Genomic DNA, 18,772 nt, shown 5'->3' on the forward strand with positions numbered 1-18,772 from the left:
ACTCTATAGCATTTATTTAAGGGAGTCCTTGGTATTTGAAATACCTATCCCCTGAGAAGAGCCCCAAACTTTCCACCTACACTGTCTGCTTTTTTTCTCTTCCTCTCCATTTCCTGCACTCTGATGAGTGGCTTTACCTTCCTACTAGGTAATGAAAGGAGTGCTTGTGACTAAACTGCCCATTTGCTCAATGAAAGTTAAATGCCTTTGACACATGTCAAAATTTTCTTGTGGCTGCAAACCCAAAGAATACCAACAGAAGCTAAAATGATAGTGTTCGTGAGTTTTCCCTTGTTCTCCTAGATAAGTGGACTTCAATGACAATGACCCATGGTAAGGAATACACTTCACATTGCCATCCACACCATATAAGGGAAATGTAAAAGCATGATGTGAACAAATGAAACAATTCCTGGCTATTTTATGGGTAATGCATACACTCTGATATTTGCTATTTGATTCCAGTTCATTTACGAAAAACAAAGAAACAGACAGTAGAGTGACCCACTAGGTTGACTTTACGATCCACTTACGAGTTGAAATTTGTAATTTAACAATCACTATCCAGACTCAGAAGATGAGGATGAATCCATGGTGTTACAGGAACTCCCTGGCAAGAAGAAGATAGAGAAGGTGGGGAAGCTCCTGGAACAGCACACACTCTTTCTCCTCCAGGGCAACTCCAGAGAAAGTGGAATCAAGAGGAAGGGATGGTAAGGGAGGTAATCATAGTTTGAAAGAGCCCAGTCAAAAGCAGAATTCATTCAAAACAGTATTTCTCCTAGCTAGTGGTTCACCAAAATAATGTAACTCAGGAATCCCTTTAATCATTTTTGATGACCTACATTACTACTAAGCATTATTCACACTGAAGGCATTGTTAGAAAATTGATTTTATCCAAACCTGTTTAAGAATGTGTGTAAATGTGTGTGTGTGTGTGACTTTAAAACAGGCCAAGGGATAGTAGCTGTTACATTTTTTAAATTTCCAGTCATTAGGCTGACCTCAGGGCAGGCAAGTGTTTCAGGGAGCGCGTATTGAATCATAATTGTGCTCTTGGCAGCACTGTGGCCAGTGGGCTATATCTTGAATGTTTTTCTGCATTTACTGTCAAGAAAATGTCCTAACTCAAATCCCTATTACTCCTCCCCCTCACCAAGAAGCTTCTCTCCAGGGTCCAGTTGAGAAGCAATATTAATCCTCAGTTTTTTCTGCAAAACACTCAGAGGCTTCAGTTATCCAACTCAGTGCTTACAAAGAAAAATGCAGACACAGACATGACAATCACACTACCCATTTCTTCTCATGTAATACAGTTCCAAGATGCACAATTCCAAGCCTTTTTCATGCGAACATACAATTTCTCTAGCCACAGCCACACATTGTTTGCCTCTATCATTAATGTCTCTTATCAAAATCTTCAAAGCACTCCTTTTGGCGGTGTGAGGTTGGAAGGACAAAAGAGCTTGTGTGAGGGAGTACACTCCTCTTTTAGTACTAGGCTGCTCAGTTGTGAAATGGGGTTACCATTGAAAATCAGATGCTCTGTTTCCCTGTAATCACTAATTACTAACCAAATACACTTTGTCAGAATGGGCCCCAATCTACATGTCAGTCCAAATACTTAATGGGCACCAATGCCAACAAGCATTGGTTGGGTTACTGAGAGAAGAAAATGGTTTCTTTTGGTCATTCTTTCATAAAGGTTGGTTTTCCACCTATTTAGTTTTGCAGGAGTGTGAAGGAAAAAGGCAAAACCAGTGAGTTTTCAAGGTCCCTTCTAAGCCTCCAGGCAGTGGTCTGAGAATAACATGCACAGTATGTTTTAGCACATTCTGTGCTTTCACACATTCTGGGGTTCTTCAAACAGCAACAGAAAAAGTGTTCTGAATTTCCATCCCCATTCCAAGAGTGTCTTGGCCAAATCCTGACACTGGCCCCAAGGCCTCCTGGTGCCAGTACCATCTCAGCCTCCTCCAGGAGCCTGTGGGTAGGAAGACATAGGAAAGCAACCCCTCCGGATGCAAAAAGTTCAGGGACTGCTGTTGCCACTGAATCTGCTCTTTAAAAAAAAGAAAAAGATGCAAGTTCAGATGGAAACTATGCTTTCATGTCTTATTCAATGTAGCCTTCCCTTAACTGGTTTAGAATGTCACCAAGGTGGAGAGGTGGGATCAGCTTCTAGCCCAAAGCATTAGAGATGTTGAGTTTGAGAATAACACAGAGAGAAATGAGGAAATCAGTGCCCTTTTAGACCAAAGCCCCCTCTCATTTCCAAAACTGTATTTTGGAGAGAGAGATTTGCTGAAAAACCAGGACCCTTGATGGGAGGACTAATAGGGCATAAAGAAAGTTACAGGAATACCAATAGCAAAGGCAAAAATGGTTTGAATATATTAAAATAAAGTACTAGATTTACATTTCCCCACACAAAAACTCTTGAATTAAAAAGTATATTTATATCACAAATAGCCTAAAATATGACCCAAAGCCAAAATGTAGTTATATTATTCTTTCTTATAAAATGATAATGACTCAAAAAATACTGAAAAGAATAAAATGGATGTGTTTTTCTTCTATTATCTTGTAACTACACCAAGAGTATGTAATGAACTAATTTCAGCTTTTTGAATCATTTCAGTTAAAATGTTTATAAGAAGTATATCTCCAAGTTTAAAAAATTACACCAACATCACACTGTATTAATTTTAATTTATACATAGCTAACACTAGAGAGGCTAAATTTAAATGGGTATCTTCTCTTTTTTCTTTATTCAGAAAAATAATTTTATGTGGTTTTGGAAGACAACAGTCAAAATTTGGAAAACAAAATTCTAATGTTAACACCAGAAATGGAAATCTGTACATACGTATGGAGGGTTTATAAGAAATGCCATGGTTAAATCAAGACTTAGTTGTAATGGAACACATAACTTTCAGTACATACCTATATCTATTTGCTCACCATTTCATCAGGCCATTGATTCACATTTACCACAGAAACACCAGCTGGCAGACACTGATGGAAGTTATGTGATGGTAGAAATTATGTGGGTCTAGGAACTTTACGCTCTTTCAGTGTCTTTTATCTAAGTTTCTGTAGGAAAAATTACTTATCAACTGTGCTATAAGTGGTTGAATAAGTCAAAGTTTTGAAACAGAGTTAGCAAATGCAGCTTCATCTCATAATGTATTATTATTAGCAAGGCATGAGTTTATACGATTGGTTAATTAAGTAGAACAGTATAAAGTCTCAGGTTGAATAAAATACAGTAATTTTTATTCATCAAACACTAATTCCATCTCAGGAATGTAAGTTGCCATTATTTCCCCAACCATTTTGCCTCCTTTCCTTTTATTTTCCCACCCTCCACTTTCCACTCCAATGCAACCTAAGTTCCAGAAGAAAAGTACAACATCCACAAGCTGGAAAGAATATTAGATCTTAATATCATTGCAAAAATAAAAATCTGACCCACCCCAGAACAGTATTATTTCCCTACCATGCTGCCCTCCATGACATGTACAAAATTCAACTCATGATTTAGATGTATACTCAGTTTAGGCTGCATTTGATTTACATTAGTGTGAGATTCAATGGTGTGTACTGCCAAAATGAAGGGATTTGTGAATAAAAACATATTTTAAAAGCAAAGAAGAACTAGTTTTCTCTTCCCTGCCATTGACATGGATAGTGTCATATGTAACTATATATTATGGGATGCCAGGATTGACCAACATATCCTAATGTGGCAAATTTGGTGCTGAAGAGGAAGAATTACTGCCAGCCAATGGCATTCTAACAACCTCAAGAAAGGAGTCTCAGATTTGGAATGGACAGTTAGAAATGGGGTATATTAGTTGGCTGAAACCCTCTAGGCCCAAAACAGGAAATACAGTTAAGGATGTGGTTGTGAACTTGAAACTGGGGATCAGACATATCAGAGCTCTAAGAGGACACAGATGGGCTTTTTTCAATCCTGCATCTTTCCCAATGTTAATGAAATTAATTTTTACTGGACTATCAGCCTCATCCTCTCATAATGCTCTCTATTACTGGAAGGCTAATATTCTTTGCCTTGCCTGGTTACTTCCAGCTCCATAATCTCTTCTGAGAAGTTCTGGTGGGAGTTGACACACTTCCTGGAGTTTCCACGGCATCGGATAGAGCTCTCATAAACCCTTTCCCCTTGTTCCACAAATGTCTGTCGCTGATCTGATTTCCTAGTTGAACTGTAAGGTGCAGAAGTGCTACCTAAATCCATCTACATTTCCCCAGAACTAAACATCAGATCTGGCATGTAGTAGACAGTTGCTGAATGCACAAACATATATGAGTGATTCAACTACTCTTCCTATACCTTCAAAAGCACAGTCATTTTTAATGCAGCCACGGTACTCATAATTACTGCCATAAGCAAGTTAGAAAACAATATTTCTTAAACAAAGTAAGAACAGTGGAATCAAGGCAAAAACATTTTAATGAAGGTCAATGTTTATTTGCTTGCAATAATTCAAATCAAGCGAAATACTGATGTATTCATTTTCACTGGACTGACAGCTTACCCCAATAAGCCCATCCAGCTGCAAAAGCAGCTTAGAAGTTATATCCTCTTTAATTTGCTAACCTAAACTAAGTCAAGTTTGTCCATACTGATTTGTTGGGCAAAATTAAACCAACCCTGTAATAATCTGTACTTGTATCTTTGTACTCTGCCATGCTGATTTCTTGACTTGGATGATCTAGACATTTAGAAACAGGAGCCTGAAGTCTGGTGATTTATTCCTTTCCATATGATTTTACCGCTCCTTCAGTGCTCAGCTTCAGGAAGACAATGTACATTATTAAATTGTTTGACAATGATGAAGTCAACTAGGATAGCATTGCATACACTCATTTTCTAATGGGATTTGTTGTTTGAGATTATTCCTGCTTGTCCTTTTGGATGAAAAGCACCTGTTTATGAAATAAGCCTGAGGACTATGACAGATTTAATACCTAAAATCAGTTTGGGGAAAGCAGTGAAAGATAACTTCAAAGGTTAGAGGGGCATTTTGATGGAACATTGGGGATTTAGTTATGACGAGTAAATATTTATTGACTTCCTGGAATGAAGAACACATTCTATTGTGTATAACATATAAATGAAACCTTTCTATCTCTCATTAAGATTTCAGTTATTTTATCTTTAATTATAATACCCCTTGACTAGGGTAATGAACTCTCCCACATATCCAGATCTCTAGTCAGAAAACAAGGCTTTCCAAAGTGGTTACAGATTTTAATAGCAAATGTCCATAAAACAAAGAATAAGCAGCACTCATTTTTTAAACATGCATCTCCAAATTTACATTAAGGTTCACAAGAGGCCATGAACAATTTTCTTCTGATGTGAAGACAGTAAAAGGTAAATCTGTTCAAAAGTCTTAAGTAGATTTTTCTCTGTGTTGCGGTTTATATTAATGGCTGGATACCTACCAATATCATAATAAAACTAATTGTGAAGAATTCTGAGCTTACTAAAAATTCAAATACATGCAAAAGCAATTTTCCAGCCTATCTGTATTATAAGGAATCCATCTCTGCCTTCTTAGTCATATAATGATTCTAGGAATCTCTGCAGAAAGCTCATTTTCAGCTAATAGCATCTAATAGAAGTCACTCCCTACTCTTTATATTCTTTATTTTCAAAAGCGTTTAAGATTAACTGCATGGGAATAGATTACATTACTGGATGTATCCCAGTTTCCAAGACACATCAGTATCCAAGTGATTACTGCCAAGGCCACATAGAAGAGTCAAAAAAGAAAAATTCTGAAAGGGAGCAGTTATTCTAACCAGTTGGAGGTGACGATTTATCAAGAACCATTCATCCGCTGCCACATAAAGTGCCTCTAGGGTGTTCATTTTCCATCTTGGTGAGAGTCACAGTTTGGTTTAGGGCAGTTTTTTTCACATGAATTAAACAGAAGTTTGAGGAAATGTGTGCATTTTAAGAAGCAATCATCCAGTCTGCTGGTATATAAGACACACTGTGTGTGTAAACTGTCTAGGCAATTCTGGAGCTTCATATAAATGATTGAATTACTATTTTTTAACAAATGAAAACAACCTACTGTCATTTATAAGAAGGAAGGAAAATGATTTACTCAGTTAATATCTAAGTTAAATTGCACATTTTTAGTGTGTAAAATGGAATTCAGGTAGTTATTCTACACTGACTGAATGTTCGGTTGATTAACCACAACTGGAAACAAGCATTTTAAGCAAAAATTACCACATTTTCATGAAAACCTCAGTTCGGCCACTTATTAGCTGTGTGACACTTCGGACAAGTTACTTATCCTTTGTTACCAGAGCCTCAGGTTCCTTCTATTTTAAACAGAGCTAATAATAACAACAACAACAACTTTGGGCATTCACACACATATATAAGCTTGGCACATGTTAACCAGTCATTAGATATGATCTTGATGCTCACCTTGCCCCTGGGATTGAGATAATTATACTTTTTCCTATTTCCTAACCAAAGAATAAACCCAGGACCAAAATATGTAGGTCCCAATAGTTAAGTGCCCTCATAGAAGGAGAATTTCTACCCAAATATATACTGTCACCCATCCATTTACATCCTCATATCTCCCCCTTGATGTTTAATTCTATTTTTTGGATTTATTACCTTATGCTGAGCATTGCCTTCTCCCTAAAGAAGTCCCTGAAATAAATGCAAATGGTCCAGGAAAGGATAATTAACACCATTATCACTTTATGAGAATGAGTTTCTGTGATTTTTCTCCCAGATGGAATGTGCTACGTACTAATACTTTGTATCTGAGAAAGGACAAAATCGCTCGGAGAGAGGGATGAAAGGCATAGGTAAATTGTACAATTCTGCTTGAGTAAGCTTCGTCAATTCATCATTTACTGGGTGCTAAAACCTCTTGAAGGAAACCCAAGAAAATGGTATTAGTAGTTGCCTCTAAGGAAGGGACCTATATGGGATGAGATTTACTTTTACTGCATATTCTCCTACACCTTTAGAATTTGGTACTTCAGGCATGTATAATCTACCCCAAAATTTTTATTTTTCTTTAAATTCAATCCTCACACCCTGTCACTTGTCTTACTTTGGCTTTTAGATTTTGGACAGGACTTTGACATTTAGAAGTTGACCTTATTTTCCCTCTAAAAAGTAAGGCACATTTATTTAAATTGATTGACTTTTGAAAGCTAGTTTATTTGTTGTCAAATTATCAAACATATAAAATATTCATATTCCTGAAGACACAGTTATTAGACAGTTAACATTATTTGCTGACTTTATGTTTTCTTCACTGAAACTTAAGCTTCCTGCAGACAGGGACTGTGTTTTATCAGTCTTTGGAGGCTCCATTTGAGCTTTCATAGAAGGGTTACTTTCCTGAATTGAGTTCTCAGTCTTTTCTTCTAAGGAAGAAAAGCCACTAAATATAACATGATGCTTTGATAAAGAAGAAACGTCTTCAGATTTTTACAAAAACAAGCAAAACAAGAGACAAATACAGGAAAAGGAAGATAAAGAGAAAAAGTTATAAATCACTGATACTTGTAATGAAACTTTCAGGACTCTACTGATTAGGAATGCTTGCAAAACATCAAATATGTCATAAGCAGGGGAAACTAATTTGACCCAGAATCATGGACACATTTTTTCAATAAAATATTTGCTGCATGACTATTACATACAAAGTCTTGGGGATAAAATGTTGAACAATGCAGACATGATCCCTGCCTTCACAGTATTCATAATAGTGGGGAATACAGAAAGGTAAAATAGGCAATTACCACATGGTATGATAAATACCAGAAAAAGGTGTACAAAATGTTATAGGTGCTCATAAAAAGACTATCAATCCTATGCTTGGGAAAGTAATGTCTAATATCACAGTGGTTGGAACTAGAGCTTCAGAGTCCTGCAAACCTGAGTTTAAATTCCTGTTTCACTCTATAACCTTGGCCAATGTATATATCTCTCTAAGCTGCAGTTTCATACATTTTAAAATAAATAAAAATAATGATAGTATTGAGCTCAAAGAGTTGATGCAGGCATTCAAAGAAATGTATGTCATAAATCTGGCACAAGTCTGCCAAATGGCAAGCCCCCAATAAAGTTCAGCTACTACTGTTAAATGATAACAGTAAGTTGTGAACTGAAGCAAGAGTAGGAACATCTACACAAAATGGAGGAGAAGAAGGAGATACAGTGTCCCAGGAAAAGGAGAAATGAACGCCTAGAAAAGCAATAGCATGGTGAGCTTGATGGAAAGACCTGGCTTGAGCCAAATGTTGGGAGGTGGCTGGCATGGAGTCAAAGCTGCAGCTGAAGTTGGAAAGACAAGCAGAGCACAGGTCAATGGGTATTCTAAGCGAGGAAGGACAGGATCACATCTGAGATTTAGACAGACCATCTTGACCACAGTGTGGAGAAAGAAACAGAGTGAGGAGACAGGAGGCAGAGATCAGTGATGATAATTTTAAAATAATGCCTTGGTTGTTGTGGAATTTCATAGTTAGGGAGGCAGGTGCCATGTGAAAAAATACATATAACAACTGGACAAGGGCCTTGAAGAACTTAATATCTGCTTATTGGTATTAGCTAATTAGCATCTCATGCATTTATTTGTTTATTCATTCAGCAAGCATCTATTAACACCAACTAAGGCAGCAAAGTGGTGCTGTGAGAGATTTCAGTGTCAGTTACTCTGCATGGCCCCACTTTCCAGAAGCATCCCATCTAACACAACCACGCCTATTCCTCTCTCTGGCTGGAAGGTGTGTTACTCTGGATCTTGATTTTGGCAAGGCATTTCGGAGAAAGATCACACACCAGCCGAAAATCAATCTGGGAGGCAGTGCTTCGTAGTAGATTACGATGGATCCTCAAGTGTAAAGACGACTCCCCTTCACTCTGGGAAGCGGAACTGCCACTGGAACTACATCAGTATAGCAGACTTCTTACTGCTCAAGAAGGAGTAAATCTTCCATGTAACAACCAGCATTCATGAAATGTCCTGTCCTATAAATTTCAGATGAATTAGTAAATTTACTACAACTCTATCAACTAGGTATTATTATGTCTACTTTACAGGTGAGAAAAATGCAGCAAGAGACATTCCCCAAGGTTATAGAACTAGAGCCAGTCTGATCTTATCCACTAAACTATGTAGTCTCTGGCAGTGAGCCACCAGGCTGATACAGGAGTGAAGCCAATTCAAAATGTATGCTTCAAAATCAGGAGAGAAAGATCACTGCCCACTTAGTATCAGGAAGGCCCAAATTTGGAAGGTTTTATTATAGGAATAAAATGAAATGTTGATTAAATATGCAAGTCTCGTAACAGTAAACTGGACTGCCCTCAACAAATAAGTACCATTTTTGAAACGGTTTTTGAAATGTTTTACTGTGAAGCACAAACCACATCTCTGCCATATGGCCTAGTACACATTAGGAAGTATTCAAATGGGGTTACATGCTTATCAGTTAAAACAGAGTGGGTCATCTCACAGACTTAGAGCTTGAGAGGTGTGGGAAAGGAAATATAAAAGGGCTAAAAGAACGAGACCTGTTACTCTTGGTTTTCTGCTAAGGTAGCATGAAAAAAGCTGATTATCTCAGTGAGAAACAAATGAAATACACGTATTCTCAAAGACTACATAAGGTTCTATCAACCAAGTAGTGAAGCATGTGTACAATAAGCATATTTTAACCCTAGGTTCTATGAGGCATTTCCAAGATTAACTAAATAAAGACAAAATAGGGGGAAGAAATCCCTAACCCTCAAGATATGCTAAAAATCACCAGCTTCTTGCAAAACCACTTAATGCTAATAGCCTGGGCTCTTAGTGAGTAATAAGAAGACTCCCAGGCCAGATGGCGTTTTAAAATCCAATATCACTCTGTCACACTCACTTTAAACTTTGTGTTTAAAGCAATCACAGCCATTTTCACAAGCCACAATGTCTTAAAGTAGTCACTACCCCTTAAGAACAAAAAAGTTCTAATTGCTATGAGCTTTAAAACATAGTGAATAAAAATTATGGAATTTGTGAAACAGCTATTTCTAATTAAACACACAGACACAAACGCACGCCGCTCAACACCCTACAGTGAATGAGTACAGCTTTTCAAACCTGGCCTATTCATGCTCACAGTCACCATAGCTCAGCAACCAGCCACTCTCCTTTCATTCACCGGCCAGCCTCTTTCTGAGGGTCTCACTCGCCACCACTGAAAGTAACTCCGGACGCCCTAAGTTTGTGAGCACCGACACCCCGTTAATTCACCTGGCCCGCGATGCTCTGAGCTCCCGGCAGGACGCGGGGACCTCAGAGCCACCGACTGGCGCGGCCCCCTGGAGTCCTCGCCCCGCCCCCGCCTGCGGGGAGGCAACCCTCCCTGCCCCCGCTCCCCGGGAAACACGCGGAGTTGCTTTATCTTAGCTACTGTTTAATCGTTACAAATGAAACGCCCGTGAGATGGAGTCCCCGCCACACCCACCTGCCGGAGTCCGCGCAGCCACCTCAGTCGGGTCGTCCGGAAGACGCCCAGCTGCGCGGAGAGCCGGGAGGCGTGAACGATGAACTTAGCTCTCTTGGACTGTCACACGCACACACCCCTCTCCCCAAACGGGAAGTTTCGAGCTAGCCCAGGGGCCGGTTCCGCGACTCCCGCGGCAACTCGGGCGCCGGCGGCGGGGGAGGGCCCGGCGCGCATCCCCGGCCGCGCCCCTCGCGTCGCCGGGCGGGCAGTTACCTCCTTCCTCCGGCTCGGCGCTCCGGGCCGTGTGATGAGCGCCGTCTCCTCGCACACCACGGCCACGTCCTCCACGAACACGCAGTCCGGGAGGCTCTCGTCGGCCGGCAGCTTCACCACCTGCAACCCCAGCTTACTGCCCAGCACGCCCACGTAGAGCTGGTGCTGCCGCTCGGCGCGGGCGAAATCCACCTCGTCGCCCTTGGCGCGCCTCAGCGCGTGCTGGCCGAGGGACTCGGGCAGCGCCCGCACCACGGCGTGGGTGGCCCGGCCGAAGGCGGCGGGGTGGCTGAGCGCGGCCATAGCTCCGGGAGGCGGCGGGGCGCGGCGGCCGGGTCCTCCGGCGGGCAGCGCGCACCGAGCCTGCGAGCGCCCGGCGGCTCCCCTTGGCAGCCGGTGAATGTGGTGCAGACGGAGCCCTGCTCGCGCCCGGAGCCCTGCCCGCGCGACTGAGCATGCCCAGAGCTCGGGGCGCCGGCCCGCGCGCGGCCCGCGCGCCCACCCCGGCGCTCTCGGGTTTTGCGGCAGCCCGGCGGGAGGTGCAGCGGTGAGGGCGAGAGGTGTGCGCAGGTGGGGGACCTCGGCGCACCCGGACCTGACGTTACCTGTTTTCCGCTGCAGGAGCAGCCCCACCTCGCCCCCAGGGCGGACTAGGGGAGCGGGCAGAGGTCTGGGCAGAACAGGCAAAGGATGGGATGATCCTTTGTAGATAAATACTTGGACCTCTCACCCAATTCCCCTGTTCCCAGGTTGCCCAGCACGTGGTACCAACCCCCAGTTCCTAGTGTGAAAATCTGTCACACCCAAGTCCCGTTACCTTGACTTTCTCAGCAAATGACCCTCCCCTCCTATGTGAGACTAGATTATAAAACGAATGCATTTTTTCCCCATCTGTGAGAAAGAGAAGAGTCATATACAGATGAAACATATAGAGAAAAATAGACACATGTAAACTCACAGTATTTCAAAGACAGTTTTCACGAACAACACGATTCTGGTGTGTTTGTCTACAGAGCCCACAGAGGTGGGGAGGCAAAGGCCAAGAGGTGTTTCCTCACTGTAGATGTGCACTCACCTTGCGCAGTGTCAGACGGGCAGCATCACAACTCTTTGTCATTGGGTAAGAGGGCTCCCAGCCTCTCCCTGGCCTTCCCCTCAAGTCTGTACAGATGTTATGGAATTCTGTGGTATGCGCTGATCTTTCTCCTTCCATACCTCTCAGGAAATGCCTTCCCTTCCTAATGCTACTAAGCTTCTATTTTTTCCCTTTCATGTATGCAGATTAAATAGCCTGTGGGTTCTCTTTCTAAGGGAAAGATTCACTTCAAAAACCAGATTCACTTCAAATAATCTTGAGTAATAATCTTCTTTCCTCACATTCTGTAGCATATTTCTAACTTAAAGATTGATTGATTATAGAATATTTTATGTGTACGGGACCTGATTTGAATACAACTTCTCATCTAGCTTCCCACCAATGCTCTTGAATTCCAGCTATGATGGTCATTCCATCTTTACTTGAACATTTTTAAAGCTCAGTTACTTAAAAAGTGTATTCCACTTTTGAAGAGATTTAATGGTTAAAATGTTCTTCATTTTAGGCTTAAATCTGCTGGTCCCAGTTATATCTTCTGGCATTACCTATCATGCTAGTCTTCTCTCACAAGACAGCATTTCCCTTTCTGGAACGGTTCTTACATCTATGCTGCTTGGCACCACCCTTCCACCCACTATCCTTACCCCCTCCAGGCCTGAGTTTGAACCATCAAAAAGTAACCAATGATTTGTTTTCTAAGTCCCTTGGACATTCTTGTCATCTTCCTTTTGTACACAGCAGTTTGCCTCTTTCCTTTTAAACCATAGCATCCAGAATAGAAACAGTCCGTCCTGTGTGGTCTGACCAATGCTGATAACAGCAGGACCCTTGTTCCAGATCATAGGCTTCTATGCATATTTCCTAAGACTGTATTTGCTTTTCTGGTTTCTCCAGTACCAAGGCCAGGCCATAGTCTTCTTGCTAGAACTGTGATCTCAGCTTTTAGAAAATGTGGATTTCTAGGAGATCCAAGGATACTGGAACAGCTATCCTAACTAAGCCCAAAGAAAATGTGATCCACCTGCTCCCCCTCTCTCAAGAATTATTTGAGTATACTCAGATGACATAGCATTTCTCAGCTTCAAAAAAGAGGGGTCTTAAGTGAAGAACACCTCTGACCCTGACACTGAGAGGTGGAACCAAAAGTAAAATAACAAACCTTTAAGACCTAATAGGTTCTACTTCTGAAACAAAACTTTCAGGGGACCCAAGTTGCCCTATTGGTCCCAACTCCATGTCAGAAATCAGTTAATGGTATACCCAGACAGGATTCCCACCAATGCTGAAGGTAAAATCTAACCATGTGCTGAGCTTTCCTGAAATAGGAGATTTTGTTCCCATCTTTACCCAACACTAAGACTCCATCCACCTCCAACTGGCCTGTATCTAACGGCCTTAATTCATGTCTATGCCTTGTTAGATCCTGAATACTTTGCCTGTCACTCAGTGCCCTTAGTCTAACTGTGAACAGGGTCCTATGTACCACTCTGGGTTCATGTCAACCCAGCAGTCAATTAAAACCTGAAAGTTCTTTCTTAGAAATTGTTATTAGCCATATCTTCCATACTGAAATTGGGGTATGAAATTTTTTAAATCTAATTTTGTTGATATCCCTATTAAATGTTACTTGCTTCATTCCAACTTGCCTAGTTTTGATTCTGTCATCTCATGCATTATTTATTACCTCTAGTTTTGTGTCATCTGAAACTTGATAAGCATGCCTTCTGTCTCCTCTAAGCAGTCATTGAAAAGTGTTAGAAAGTGTGTATTGACGGAAAGAACAATAAAAATACCAATTCCAGTAAATTAGAGTTTACATTCCTTTCTGCTTGAGCAATGAAGGATCATTTTTAGGAAAATAGACTTTATTGAGCCTAATACATTTATAAATTCATTTTCCCCACAAATATTTATTGAAAACTCTCAAAGCACACTACTATGTTATGTATTTCAGAGTCATTCAAGAAGTATAAAAACATGATCCTTGAACCTGAAGAGCTCACAATCTCAGTGGTGAAATAAGACATCCAAAATTGGAGCTATGGTAAGGACACATGAGAAGTATAGACAACAAAATGCTACAGGGAGTTGAGGGAAAAAAGATTTCACTGTGACTGATGGGAGTGGAAGAGAGATGCTTGAAGGTAATTGGACCCAGCTTAGGCCTTGAATAATTTTTAGAATGTGAATAATTGGAAGGAGAGAAACGAGAATTCTAAGGAAAACTATGTGCAAAAGACAGCTGCTGCATGTTCAAGAGACTATAAGTCAGCTCAATTCATGTGTTTATTGGTGAAGATAACTCTAGCTGCTGTAACAAAATGACCCCAACACGTGTAGTGGTACAGACTTGGTAGAAGTTTATCTCTTGTTTACTTAGAGTCTAACATAGATATTCCTCATTGGTTCCTGACTCTTCTCCATGCAACGTGCAGGGATCCAATGTTCTTTCAATTTGTAGCTCTAACACTTCAAAATAATGACCTCCAAATTTTCTATACCTACCTTCCTCAAGCTGAAGGAAAGGGGAACAACATACAGCACCATGGGTGAGAGGCTTAACCGACGAGACCAGAAAGTGATGCATATCATCTCTGCTCACACTATTCAGTCACACAGCTATAATAACCACAGGAAATGTTGGGAAATACAGTCTTCTGTGGGCCCAGGAAAAAAGAGAAAACTGGTCAGGGAAATAACTAGCTGGTTTCTGTCTCAGAGTACCATGGGAAAAAAGGGAAATAAAGTTAGAAATAGAGGCTGAGCTTTCATCACTTGAGCAATGGGAAGACATATGGTGCTGAGACTGAGTGTAGCTTCTGGAGCCAAACTTTGTGGGTGGAAGCTTGGCTTTGCTATTTTCTTGTTGTATGATCTTAGAAATGTTACCTAAAAGCTCTTTTCCTCAGTTTCATCCTTATCTGTAAATTGGGAAACAATGAATCCACTCTCATAGGCTTATTATGAAGGTTGATATTGCAAAGTGCTAGAATAGCACCTAGCACCTAGTAGATTCTCAATAAATATTATCCTTTGACAGGTTTTGAACAGAAGGCTTTAATTTCTTACCAATGGCTAAACATATCTACACTCACTGAATTATCAGTCGTACAGGTATTGTAATGCTTTCCAACAGAACCCATGACTTCTAGGTTGACAGACCAAATCTTACCCACAAGTATAATAGCTTCAACACATATTTATTGAACCCTTGCTACATGCCAGGATCTGTGCTAGGCACTGGGGTTATAATTGTGAATGATAATGTGGGGCTTCTGGTCAAATTGCTCCTTTTACTCTTCTACAGATTGCAAGATCTTTGCAACCAATTCCCTGTTTAAATTCCCTCTACTTTAAATGCCTAGAGCTGTTTCTTTTCTCCTGGCTTGACTCTGACTGGTACAGAGGCAATTTTTCTTTTGCATTGATATGTTGGTACCTGCATTTGAAGTCAATTTTAGAGACCAATTATTTCAGGTTTAAAATAGACATTCCTGCCTTACTCCTTTCTTACTCCATTTTTAGCAGATACAAGATTTACTTTCATTAGAGCTGGGGGTTGGGGGTGGGGATAGGAATCCTAAAAGAGTAAAGGCTCAAGGCGTTCCTTATCTACCCCAAGTACTAGAAACACTGAATCAGTAAGTACCATAAATCTTCACTCTGGTACTAAGTCCTGAGTGTTTCCACATAAGAATCCTTACATTTGACACAAAAAGGTTTATTATTGTGGAAGAAACCCCTGGCTGCAGAGTTCCTTTGCCATCCAAGCCATGAGTGATGTATGGTTGAATGGGCAGGCAGTGGGTATAGTCTATGAGACAGTTCCAGAACGACCAGGGCTCTGCTTCCGAAAGTAAAAATGCTCAGCCTCCTACCACTTTCATCTAGGAATTCATTCATTAAACAAATATTTACCAAGTTCTTACAATGTATGGTAGATGAATACATAAAAGCAGTGAATAAAGCATAATAATCTGGACTTTAACTTCTGGCCCTCCTGCTTTCTAGTGCAACCTTTGTGTGCCCCAGATGCATGCCCCACTATTTTCTCTCTTGCTCTAAGCCCTGGAGGACTGACCTTTGTAGACTGCATCACCTGGGGTCCCATTATTGTTGGCTTTGAACAACGGGAGACTCTGGAGATTGGAGGGCAAGAAGAGAAAAAAGTCAAGATACTTATTCCTTACACTCCCTCCCCATTTTTTTCATCATTCTAGCAACAGCTGCACCCTTCTACAACCATAGCTTCTATCTGGCAATTCCTCTTTGATGATTCCAGCCCCTGGCTGCATCCTCACAACCCCATGTAACTTCTTGCCTGAAAGCAGCAAGAAGCACGCATTTCAAAGCCCACTTCAAAGCCAGGACATCATGAATATTAAAAAAAAGAAAAAGGAGGTAGGTAAAAGAAGGCAATTTAGCATTCTCAGGAAGAACATTTGGCAAAATTCAATGCATAAGGATACCATGCTTGGGCTGTCTACTCTCTCCATCTTCTCAAAGTGTTTCCTGGCTTTGTGAAGGTTGGTAAGAGTAACTGCAGAAAGAACTAAGGGATCCAACATAACAACCTTGACATATGTATTAGATGTAAAGATGTTGATGAAAATAGTGAAGTTCAGTAAAGCTAGAGTTCCTAATTTCCATGCTCTGGAAAGAAGTGGCCAATTTACTGCTGCTCAGCTTGAAATGCTTAATGATGTCCCTGGAATTATCTACATCTAGGGGTGGTAATGGCTTCCTGCTTATGCTAGTCCCTGGTATCCTTGTTGGTTCTCTTTACCCTGCCCACACCTCTAAAAACATTCCCTTTATTAAATATTCTCTTCAAAATTCTTAGTTGAGTATGCCATTGTTTTTCACTAAGGTGCTTACTCAGGTGCATCGCTTGGATGTATGTGTGAAGTGGGAGTTATGATACCTTGTTCTCTGGGTTGTTTTGAGGCTGAAATGTGACAGCATGTACAGAGGATCTCAGCATTGTACCTGGCACAAGAAGTATTCAATGAATGACAACCATTAATACTGATAGCTATTGTGCTCTTGTACCAGGCATTATGATGTATACCAAAGTTTCCACCTACTTCTGTGTTAGGTGGCCATTTCTCCAACTCAGCCTACCCATATCCTTCAAACAAGATAGATAAAGTGCCTCCCTCAGGAGTGGGCATACTGCTAGCACTCACTAAGTGCTGTTGGCTCTTCAAAGCTCAGCCTTCTCTCAACCCCATTCCCTCTCACACAGCAACGTTTTCCTGTTCTGAACTTCTATACTCTTTCTATATTCTTCTTTTATGCTTCTTATTACTTTCTCTCAGCAGTGTAATAACCCAGAGTCATCTACTTCATTACAATCACATTAGGGACTAATGAGATAATCAAAGAATATTGAAAAGCACAAAGTACTGCATAAATGTATTGAATCTCAACAAGTTTGTGGTGTAATATGATGATATGCAGAGGTTACTGTATCCCTTTTATAATTTTTTTTTCAGTTTCTCAGAGCTTTTTGCAACATTATCTTTCTACAAGTATGTCTTCTGATTATTTCATATGCAAATGTAGGGTTGTGGGGGAAGAAAAAGTTTGAGAGAAAAGCCCTTTCAAATTTTAGGTAATCTAAATGTTGAAGAAAACATTTCTCTACAGTTGAAATTGTTATGTATATGTGAATGGACATATTTGCGCACACGCACACAAGCACTCACGCCAGACCTCTGATAAGCCCCCTTCATTCCTTATGAAGTGAAGTTGCTTCATTTCCTTGTGAAGAAGAATGGAGTGTTGGTTTTGCAATACCACGGAATTGTAATTTCCGCTCTTGTGCTGTCAATCCACAATTGCTTCAACATGGCATTAGAGCGCCTGTCTGTCCGAGAAACCCTCTTTCCTGCTTTCCTCTTTCGCATCGGTGATGCTGCTCTTCCTGGCTTCCTTTTTTTCCTCTCTCTCTGCTTCTGTTCCATTGCTTTGAACTGTCAGTGTTTCCCAGAGTTCTCTAGCCTCACTCTCTTTTCCTCCAGCTTCACGTGTTCCCTCCTGCGGGTGAATTAATCCAGGCCCGTGACTTCGAATACCACCTCAATGCCAAAAATGCCCAAACCTTAAGTTTTGTCCCTGTGCTCCCTCCTGAACTTCAGAACTTTCTAGAAGACATTCCTGTTTGGCTCTCCCACAGGAACTCCACAGTCAACATGCCCAAAGTGGAATTCAGTATGTTTTGCCCACAATTGCTCCTCCTCCCCTTCCATCTCTCTTACATTTACATTCAGAAAGGTATTCAAGCCAGTAATCTGAGTATTATCCTTAGCTTCATATTCTCCTTTGTCCCCACATTTAATCTATTATCATGTTCTGATAGATCAATCTCCTCAAAATGGTTCAAATCCATTCACATGTCTCTACCCACTCTGTCACCACCTAGTCCAGAATATAATTATGGTTCTCCTAGATTATTGCAACAGCCCTCTTATCCAGAGTGGTATTTCTAAATGCAAATTTGTCCATGCCACTCTCTTGCTTAAATATTCCAATGGCTTCCCAGGATCCTCAGAATGAAGTCCAAATGTCTTACCATGATTCTAAAGACATCTTCCTGCATTCTGGTCACACCCCATCCTTTCTGGTGCACTTCTGCACATGGTGTTCTATCATGTGGAATATGATTGAGCCCATCCCTGCTTGGGTAACTCCTTATCCTCCTTTAAGACTCAGTGAAGGCATCATCCCTTCAAGAGGACTTCCTCAGGCCCCCCAAGCTGGATGTGATATACCTTTCTCTCTGTTTTCACTCCCATTACACACTGCTTTATTTCTTACTAGTCTGATGAGCTCTTGGAAGGTAGACACACCTTCTTATTGCTGAATACTCCATTCAGGT

General features: G+C 40.9%; 1 protein-coding gene across 4 annotated transcripts in view; it reads right to left on the minus strand.

Moving 5' to 3' along the window:
- The window catches only part of DDAH1 (dimethylarginine dimethylaminohydrolase 1), a 228,174-nt gene that overhangs the window by 111,558 nt on the left and 97,844 nt on the right, over positions 1-18,772 (minus strand). The window contains exon 1 of one of the 4 annotated variants that reach the window (XM_037012447.2): positions 10,794-11,342. The exons of 2 other annotated variants lie outside the window; for them this stretch is intronic. In XM_037012447.2, coding sequence (XP_036868342.1) covers positions 10,794-11,096 — 303 coding nt within the window. In that variant the 5' untranslated portion in view covers positions 11,097-11,342. Of the gene's footprint in view, positions 1-10,538; positions 10,727-10,793; positions 11,343-18,772 lie in introns of those variants that run through there. One more of the 4 variants, XM_037012449.2, reaches the window with a different exon arrangement.

The sequence above is a fragment of the Manis javanica genome, chromosome 4, assembly GCF_040802235.1.
Source record: "Manis javanica isolate MJ-LG chromosome 4, MJ_LKY, whole genome shotgun sequence".
Classification (NCBI taxonomy): Eukaryota; Metazoa; Chordata; class Mammalia; order Pholidota; family Manidae; genus Manis; species Manis javanica.